We start from the raw sequence: 10,131 nt of genomic DNA, 5'->3' as shown, positions 1-10,131 counted from the left end.
CTTGCTCATCCATGTAGGTCTCCTGCTCGCTTTGCTGGACTTCTTACTCAGAGGGATGCACTGCTGGAGGAGGTGATACTTGAATATTAACCAGCTTTCTTGGACCCCCCCCCCTTCCTTCTAGGGCCCTACCCCATGGGATTCCCCTAAGTAGGGCCCTGAAGAGGCCAAAGTTAGCTCTCCTGAAGTCCAGGGTTGCAATCCTACTTATTGCCCTGCTTCCTCCTTGCAGGATCCTGAACTCCACCATCTCATGGTCACTGCAGCCAAAGCTGCCCCCAACCTTCACCTCTCCAACTAGACCTTCTTTGTTTGTTAGTACAAGCTCTAGCAGCGCACCTCTCCTTGTTGGCGTCTCCACCACCTGAGTCAAGAAATTATCATCAATGCTTTGCAGGAACCTCTTTCACTGTTTGTGTCTAGCTGTGCTCTCTTCCCATTACATTTCCCTTACACATCTCTAAAATGTCATTAATTATGCCTCCCACCTCTGACTTCACCACAAGGATTGCTTGGTATATGGAATTTGAATTAACAGTGATGATTAAGAAAAGCTCTACCCTAGCTCTCCTTGACAGGAGAAATGGAGAATCAAAGGCTGATGATTTGTCAATTTGACTCTGATTTAATTTGTGTAAAACTGCTGAAAAGGAAATCCCTGCAATGCACCGACCATTTCTCATAACATCCTAAATTCTGCTTTGTCGTTGTTATCCTGAGATTGCCTCTGGAAAAGCCATACTATCTGATGCAATCCAGTTTTGGAAAGAGTTGCTGAATTACACTTTACAAACTGTTACCAAAACAAAGGAGCAGTACACAGTAAAATGAGACATGGTGCATCAGTTAAGTAAATACAACATGAAAACAAATGAAACCATCTGAAAAGTGAGTTGAACAATTACTTCCATTCTTCCTGTCTAAAAATCAGATCTGTACGGTAGGGTAGTATCTCGAATAGTTAAATGCCCCTCAATTACAATGTACAGTCAAAATAAGAACAATCCTTCAATATTAAAAGCATTCCTGCTGTGTCACATCATGGCGCCTGCATAGGCTAAACTCAAGACTTCTTATTGTCCAGAGGCACTACCATTACACTACATTTTAATATGGTTCTTCGCCAACAATCATAAATAAAACATTCACTCATAAACAATTCCTAAAGGCAGTGTGTCAGGCAGACCATATTTCATTAAAAGAAAAGTTTACTACAAAGCAGTAGAGTACCTTACTCAATGGCCAATTGGGACTTATCTCTCCCCTGCATACATCTAGATGCTTTGTCAGTTCCCAAATGGCTTTTTCGCCATTAGTAGTACGCCATGCTACTTGAAGATCCTTCTTGCTAACGACTGAAAAAATTATGGCTAAGGGGTGGGGAAAACTGGTGCATTTTCAGGGAATGGGTAGTATGGGAAACCTATCAAGTGCAAAAGTTGGAGAGGAAAGGAAAATTTGTAAATTAGTCACAGAATGGTGCCAAGAGAAAATTGCTGTTAACAACCTGGTAGCTACATGAAAATTGTATTTGCTAGGTATCTATAAAGAATAAATCCTAAGTGACAACATATGCAAATGTACTGTTCACTGTTATGTAAATTATGAAATTTTCATAAAACAGAAAATGTCGTTTGATACTCTTAAAAATTGGATACCCTTAAAAAGTCTGCTACATGGCTGAACTAACTGGACAGCCTTTCTTAAAATCTGCAAGAAACATGTGAAATAAAAGTTGAATGCCTTCTTTGTTTATTAGACCATTGTGGTGGTCATAGCAATAAATGATTTTAAAGGATTTTCATTTATAAAGTAACCTCCTGTTTTTTCCTGCTCCCCTGACCACTGCTATATTCTCTGCAATTAGCAGCTCACCTCATACATTTGGGAGTGTGAGGCTGAATTACTTTTACAGAAAATAAGTCACGTTAAGTAACTCATCCCAAAGCTGATGTCACTGAAACGAAAGTTCAGTCATGTAAGGATGTGGCAGAGGTTATCATATAGCACGTTACTAATAATATCCTGGGGACAAAGATTATGTCAACTGCCTGCTAGTGTCTACATCCAGGATGCAGTTTCCCCAGGGGATAAACACTCTTGGCAAGCACTTAAACCCAGAAACCTCCTCTGCAAAGCTGTTTGCAATTTGCAGCAAAAGCTATCCACAAACTATGGGACCCAAGACTAGAGCCCTTGAAAGCATGCAGCTCCGGACATTTCCATAGGGGAAGTTTAATCTACAAGGATGTAGAAATATAAAACAAAGTTTTGCTCAAAGTAACTGTTTGTCAGATCATGCGCCTCTAATTTGGTTTCCAGTGACATTATGCAGCTGCAGCCAATGGATTCCAGCCAGGCCCAACAGTGACTGCGGTTCTTTTTGGTTTAAATTTAGTATCTGAACATGTTTTGCCCATCATTAAAATGGAGAATAATTGCTCAAAAGCGAACCATAGACATTAAAACTGCAAAGAACTTATTAGGTCACCTAGTCCCATCCTCAGGGCACTGCAGGATTGAAAACACATTGGAACACACACTAAACAGAGCTGTGTTTGTTTTTTTCCTATTCTTTTTTCTTTATTGTAATCATCAATCAGTATATTCAAAAGTTTAAAAACAAAAACAAATGCCAGTGTAAACATGCTTCAGATATATAAGTAATATGTAAAGTATTGCACATACAAAAGTCATATGTTCAGTATCTCCTTATGTTGCTATTTCACTAGAATAGGAGTTATATAGATGATGTGAATTTATTGAGCTAGCTGATCTTCCTTCAGAAGCTGCTACACACAACAATTCAATATTTACAAAAGCTAAAAGCTCATTGTCTTTGTCATGCGAGGATGATTTTGCCTAGAAGATATGGGATACAGAGGTGTGCAAATGTGACAGGGGCTTGCTTTGTGCTGGTATTTGTCAGCTGATCTCTCTAATTGACAAGGGGTCAGGTCAAACCCATTTTGGGAAAGGCTGTTGTCAACAGTTTTCTGGGGGACCAGCAAGTGGTCAGGCCTCCCTATCCTCAGAAAACGGGTGTGCTGCACTTCTCTTTTCTGAGAGACGTATCTCCTCCTCTCAGTAAGTCTCACAGGCGCACTGCAGCCAATACGCTAAAGACTCTATAACGGTCTTCCTGCAAATTTCCCTTAGAGGTGAAGATGGAACACACCTGCTCAGGTTTCTTAGCTCTCTCTTAGACTTCACAGGTCAGCCTGGGAGCTAGCAATGGTAAGACTGCAAAATATCCTGTTAGATTGACAGAAGTAACCATGTCACATGGCTACCCCTGTCCTGAAGTCTTAGGAAGCAGAAAGCCAGTTATTTAAAAAGAGCCAAGAGGCAGCAGAATGGATGAGGCCGCTTGCTAATTAAGAAGCTGAGATGTATTGGCAGCCCAGCAGAAGGAAAACGTGGTGTATTTTTCAGAAAATGAGCAATGTCTCCTGAAATTTATACAATATAGCAAATTTCATACCAGAAAACTCAGGCTTTCAGGCAGACAAGTTTGCATAAATCCAGAGCTTAAAGCTCGAGCTTACGTATGGGCCATTTGCTGATAGAAAAGAAAGAATGAAGCCTCTCTTCTTCAAAATCCTCAATCCAGAAAAAAAAGAAAATTGAAGCATATATATTTTTATTCTTTACCTCAAAATATCTTTCCTTCTGTGGGTTAACGCTTTGCTGGCTAGTATCCCACTTTCTGCACATATACAAATTCTGCACACCTTCCTTTTGCTACGGACTGTGCTATGAGAAATAATTATATTCAGCCCTAAACTTTGCCGAAATCTCTTCAACGCTTTAAATACACTGGCAGTCTGTAGTCTATAAAAAGAGAACAAGGTAGAGATTTCTTTAGATCAACAAAGTGTTAGGATCGATGACACAAATTCAACACAAGATGCAGTAGCCATTTCAAGAGGATGTTTCAACAAAGTAAATTCCTGGGCAACAGGGAAGGAAATTCACCCTAGCCCAAGACCTCCAAGTTCTCTCAATATCACCACTGGGTCTGTGACAGTTTGCATCAGGGTTTCACAAACGACTGTATCCTGTTTCAGCTGTCTAGGTGGCAGCCACCAGCAATGGGATGAGAGGTGACTTATCCACAGTTTTATACTGAGCATGGATTTATATAACTGGGTGTGAGGCTGCCAGCTCTGGGTTGAAAGAGATACAATAAGGACTTGTTATGCATTATCTTGTCAAATGTTGTATAAATCCTCTGCTTTGCAAAACACCTTGTGGCCCAGAAAAATGTGCTCAGTGGGTACAATGGGTTCATTTTTCTATTCATTTTTCTATTTACATGCAAGGTAAGTACATGATTTCTATTTTATGACTTCCTTCTCTCAGACTCTAAGTTGATTACATCAGATACTTATCCTGAAAAGGTGAAAAAATAAATAATTGTGCCCCATTTAGAAAGTTCTTTATAGACTACCTTTGTTTTTCAGAAGTACTTTAACAGTACTGATATATTGCTTGTCTCCCTGAGCCATAATTTCATAAAAGTTCTTATCCTTAGGGAGGTGTCAAAGGTATTCTGCATGATACAGTAGTGTTCGAAAGTTTTGTCCTAGTCCATCTTCTAGACAACACAGCAACGTAGGCATTCTCTCCTTGTAAGACTTGGGCTTGTTCGGGAAGCATCTCAGTATACCACATATGTTCAAAAGCATCTGTTAAAATGGAGAACGTCTGGAATATGGTAAAAACATTCTGCTCAGTGGTGAGTATGTTCTTAGGGCAGTGATAAAGCTGCTTTCTTTGGCAAGGATGGCCATCACGTGGCATATTCTCAGAATGTTGCATAGATCAGATTACAACATCATTTCACTTGCAAGTACAAAGGAAGCCCGGTATAAGGAAACCTTCATTTCGTCTTTATCTTGTTTCTAGTCTCAGGCAGGATTCTGACCTGAACTGTCAGTCTTCCTCTATGCATCAGTAGTCTTGTTATTTGTCAGCTGTTCTCTGTCAGCCATGTCATCTTGAGGAGGTCTAGCTCTGTCAAAGAAGCCGCACTGCACAAAGCAAAGAACAAAAAAAAAAACCCAGAGGTATCACAACCGCAGAAAAGCTCAGCTGCAGTTTGATTCTTCATTTGCTCAACCCAAAAGGTGCAGTACAATCTATGGCAGACTGACAGACTGTGAAACCTTTTTTCCTATTCAAATTGTTCCCTATGAAAATGAAAGTTTTAGGTACAAGGAATGCGGGACTGAGGTCCAAAGAATAATAAAAAATCAGTTTGTATGAAAGCTGTCTTTGCAGGCAATATAAAGGCTGATATGAATGCTGATATCGACTGACTCTAATGAGGAAGCTGTTGATTTCGGTTTAGCCAGATGCTTATTCAGAAAGGTCACTAAAGATGGGATTCGTCTCACCTAACGTTAACCGCCTAAAAGTTAGCCTTCTGGTTGAAACTAGTTGTGCACACTTCACCAGAGGTCAAAGGAGGGTGATGGATCCCTATTTTTATTACCTGACTACAAAGGGAATCTGGACAGTTAGCAGAGACTGGATACCTAATCCATAACATTTAGTAGCTAAGGGTGGATGAGCCATAGCCTACCTTAAGATATTTTCTTTTTTTTTAAATGAGGACTGAACGGATGGCATAAAGCTATGTCAGCTGCCTATATTATAGCGGTTTCCAACAACTTGTCTTAAAACTTATGAAGGCAGTATAACAACCAACACAGGACTAAAAATCTTAAAAACCAGAAAATATGACATACTAATACAAAAGGAAATTTAAGAATGCTTTCTAAAAGCTGGGAGTATAATCACACACTGACAAAAACTGGAAAATCCTGGAGTATTCAGAGAAAACAAAGTTAGAGTCACTTCTTTATGAACCTAAACATCCTGAAAAAGAGGATCATAGGTCTTGGGAAACAGAGCCAAACTCTGTATGCCCATTTATAACCAGACTTTAATAATAAAGGAGGACTTTGAAAACAAGTTCCCTGCGTAAAGGTCAGTGACACAAGCATGTCAGAGATGCCAAAACAAAGAAGACACATGTGTATTGTTGCTTTTGCTCCAAACTGCTAAAGATCACAAGTTCCAACCTTTCCTTTTCTCATCTGAAACTCTGTTAGTTTCTTTTCAGTTTTATTAAGGCAACAGTAATAGTAATAATACAACTTACCTTCCATAAAGCTAAGGTCAACATAGCTAGTACCAGCAGTCCAAGAAGTATTGCTAGTATGATAACCCATAAAGGGATTACAAAAGAGACATTTGGAGTAGACCAAATGACAGATGTTCTGATCTGAAATGAAAAGAATACATTAAATGAACAAAAAATAAACAAGTAAATCTAACAGTAGAATACAGTGGTTATAAGTATTCACTTCAGTAGAGTTTGCAGATCAGAAACACAGGCTGCTTGGATCTCTCCCATGTTGGCTTCACTTACTGCAAGTTCCTTTCCCCTGTCCATGATAATTACTAGAAATGGCATTTGCTCATATACAAAAGTACTTGCCATATCAGACACAAGAATCATTTTCACTTAATATAGCGTAGCAAGAAGAGAACGTTTGTACAAATACTTCAAGAAGATTCAAGGAGCAAAATTCTTCTCATGTATGATGGTACAGCCTAGAATAGTATAATTTACTTAAACAGAATTACTCTAAAACAATGGTTGATTTCATCCCAAACTCTTAATTCAAACCACAATAGATACCAACTACATTACTCTGATTTTAACTTCTGCTGACATAGCAGTATATATTTTTTCTATGACTTATGTTTCAGCTAAGCAGTCCAAAAAGAAAATCCTCAAGCAGAGTGCATTGTCTTTGTGGTAGAAGCATAATGCACAATATAACATTACACTTCTTAAAGGAAGCTGAGCATACTGACTGCCACGTAAATGGGAAGTAAACATAAAATACCTCTCATTGTCTGAGGGTCTAGAAAGCCACAGGTGTGGATAACAAGTTATGAAAGGCTCTAACTGACTTAGCAAAATTAATCTCTTTAGACCTTCGTCCTAACAAAGAGTATTTATAATCCTCCTGGCTTCTTCCTTCTGAGGCTATCCAAATAAGTAACCTCCCTCTTGCTCTCCCTTCCACACCTTGTACCAAATTCATTCTATGCCCTCAGAATCTGCTTGGAAGGCTCCTCATCAAACTCATTAATACTTGGTATCTCCCCGCTGTCCCCAAGTGGGAAAGAATGACTTTGAGCTGTCTTTATCTTCTCAGTCAAAATTATGTTCCTCCTTTTTTTTTTTTTTTGCCAAACTTTCTTCTTCTCTTTTAGACTGGGAAGTTATTTCTCTCCTGGGTTTTCTATTAGACTGCTCTCATTTACTCCTATCTTCCTTTAAATAGGGTAAGTATGTGGCAGATGGAAGCTATTTTGTTCCTCATGACAGGATGAAATCAGTTTGCAAAGCAAGCTGGTTACACAAGCTCTCAAATTATCTTTCTTTTTTAGTGCTTGAGGTACAGCTAGGAAACCTGCTCTTCTTAATGAATTTACTGGCTATTGCTCAGCCCCTGATCTGCTCTCACTGCAAACTCTCTTTCTACTCAGTTTTTGCTACTAACTCACTGGCTGATACATCTCACGGAAATTTAGTGTAATTCTGATTTGTTTATTCATGGAACTGCATGCTGAATTGAAGACTGGACATAGTTCCGTAGTCTAATTCAAGTTTAATCCCATTTCTGTCTGTCCCTTTTCACCATATATTTTTGAAGATGGCAAATTTCTGCCTTTCTGCAACATCTAGCCCTGATTGCTCTCACTCTTTTTCATGGTTAGCATTTTCCTAGACTTTTCCTTTTGTAAGCACTAGCTGCGCTTTCTTCTAGCTATTGTCACATTTAACAGGAAGATACTCTGGAACAGTCCTTTCCAAAGGACTTCATCTGTGAAGCCTGCAAAGTGAAGCCTGCCTGTGAAGTCTTCATCTGCGCTTCATCTGTGCAGCCTACTGTCCTCTAGTGTGAAACAGGACAAGCCTGGGTAAGGCCTCCTGAGGCTTAAATCTTTCTATATTCTTGTCATATCCCTCATTGTTATGGGACTCAGAGCGAATATTATCACTGAAATTAGGAACAAAATTTCTAGGTGGGTGACACTTTTCTTCTACCAAAGCTTACATAGTGGGTTCCACAGAAAATGCTGAGAAACTGCCCAGCCTTTATGGTGTTAAAGTTGATCTATTCATCATATCATTACTGATCTAACAAACACTTTCAGCTAATACACTTCTCTAGGACAGCTGTAAACAATTACTCTGCAAGACTTCATTCATTTTTAGACAGGATAAAAACACAGCACATGCAAAGAACAAGTATTTGTTGGCTAATTAAAGCAAGAGCTTTAATTTCAAAGCAAACAAAATTAGTCAGAAAACATCGAATCCCATCCTTGGGTCCCAGCAGGTATCTTGCCAGTGTAAGTAACTATGCCACTGCAGTGATACCATTCCCTCTCCCAGTCTGCTCTTTGGCACACTTCTTAAGCACTGCAAAATTTTATAGGCTCTCTGTATCACTAGATTCAGCAGTAGCAGTGCTCATTTAGCAAGGACAAAGTATTTCTGAATGGCTCTCCTTGTGTCTCAGAGTAGCACTGTGTCTGTCATTAAAATGCAAGGGCAGAGAGAATGAGAAAAAGGTCAGCTGAACTTTCTGCAGTTATTCCTGCAACAGAAAAGCCATTTAAGGGAAAGGATGAATTCAAGTAAAAGGTTCATCTGGCTAAGGAAATCAGAAGGGACATGATGGGCTGCATAAAGTCTGTAGCAAGCAGCGAGCTCAGCTGCGTAACAAAGAAAGCATCTCCTTTCTGCTGCTTGAAAATCCTCATGAACGCCCTGAGGCACACCTTGAAAACCTGATCACATGCTGCACAAGAGCTGAGAAGGGCTGATAAAAATTCAAAGGGCCTCAAGACAGAGAAAAGTGAGACTGATAAAAAAATTCATCCATGCTGTATGGTTTCTCTGCTAGCAGAGTCTATGTTACACAAATAAGAAGTTACCATTTTTTATTTGAAACGGATCTGAAACTATGAGCATACAGCCTTGTGATGTCAAGTTTGAGCTTCACAAGAAATTCTGTTCTAACACTAAAACTGTCAGTTATCAGAGCATGTTGCTGCATACATGGAGCAGTAAAGTGACTGAGCAGTTACTACAGGCATCTTAACAAATATTTGAAAACAACAGCAAAAAACAAATGCAAGCAGGGCTTTCTGTCCTCTTAAATCTGATGAAATGACTGACTCCATTTTAATGAAAGATCAAACCGCATGGAAAACCCAGTTCCTGGCAAATATGTGTTTTAGCTATTTCTGGTACTGATACCTTGAGTCAAATTCCTAAGTGGTATAAGGTTGCTGAAATAGATACAACAGCAAATGGAGTCAGCAGAGCTGCTCTGGGCAGGAGTGTACAATGTAAGCAATCCAGAACAAAAGGCTCTGGCAAGAAACTGGCCAATTATCAATGGGTTAGTACCCATTGATACTGAAATGGTACATTCTGCATATGGAAATGATCAGAGTAGGTGAGCAGCTTTGTAGGAAGGATTCTGTGTTTACAGATTTTTTTTAAAGATAATATTTGGCTGAACCACAACTGTCTCCTTGCGGACTAAGTGCACGTTCATCAAATTTAAGGCAACTACATCAGCAACATAGCGCTCTCAGTTCTCCCTACTCAGCAGATGGACATAGGTAAGCTAAGTGTCTATCTGGTGTTGTCTAGGATCTGAACTGTCAGAAGGGCCTTCTTACTGATTGCAAAAGAATATAGCAACTAGGCTCCTAATGTATGTGCCTCTGTTAACTGCTCAAAATTAGGTGGGGTCAATCCAGATCTCAAAACATGTTTGAGATCCTGCTGAAATTAGCACATTTCATTAGGGGCAGTGGATTTCATTAGGCTTTGGGTAAGGCTAGTAGCTAGTCTATGCAACCTGAGACACTTATGTTGTCACACCATACCTCCTTTTAAGCACCACTTCTTAGATACGTTTACTGTATTTACCTGCTGCGTTTTCATTCATCTTAGACTGTGAAAGCTGTAAGGCAATCTAGCTCTTCTTGTGATGCTGACAGAGCATCTCTCAGCTTGTG

At 39.5% G+C, this 10,131-nt stretch overlaps 1 protein-coding gene across 1 annotated transcript in view; it reads right to left on the bottom strand.

Annotated features, from left to right (window-relative positions):
* Nucleotides 1-2,553: 2,553 nt before the first annotated feature.
* The window catches only part of ITGA8 (integrin subunit alpha 8), a 110,911-nt gene continuing 103,333 nt past the window's right edge, over nt 2,554-10,131 (bottom strand). The window contains exons 29-30 of the mRNA XM_068934689.1: nt 6,173-6,295; nt 2,554-5,036 (exon numbers count right to left, since the gene is read on the bottom strand). Coding sequence (XP_068790790.1) covers nt 4,950-5,036; nt 6,173-6,295 — 210 coding nt within the window. The 3' untranslated portion in view covers nt 2,554-4,949. The remainder of the gene's footprint in view (nt 5,037-6,172; nt 6,296-10,131) is intronic.

Source organism: Struthio camelus, chromosome 2, assembly GCF_040807025.1.
Source record: "Struthio camelus isolate bStrCam1 chromosome 2, bStrCam1.hap1, whole genome shotgun sequence".
In the NCBI taxonomy this organism is placed as follows: domain Eukaryota; kingdom Metazoa; phylum Chordata; class Aves; order Struthioniformes; family Struthionidae; genus Struthio; species Struthio camelus.
The sequence above is the reverse complement of the archived record's forward strand: the minus strand, read 5'-3'. Positions and strand labels throughout refer to the sequence as shown.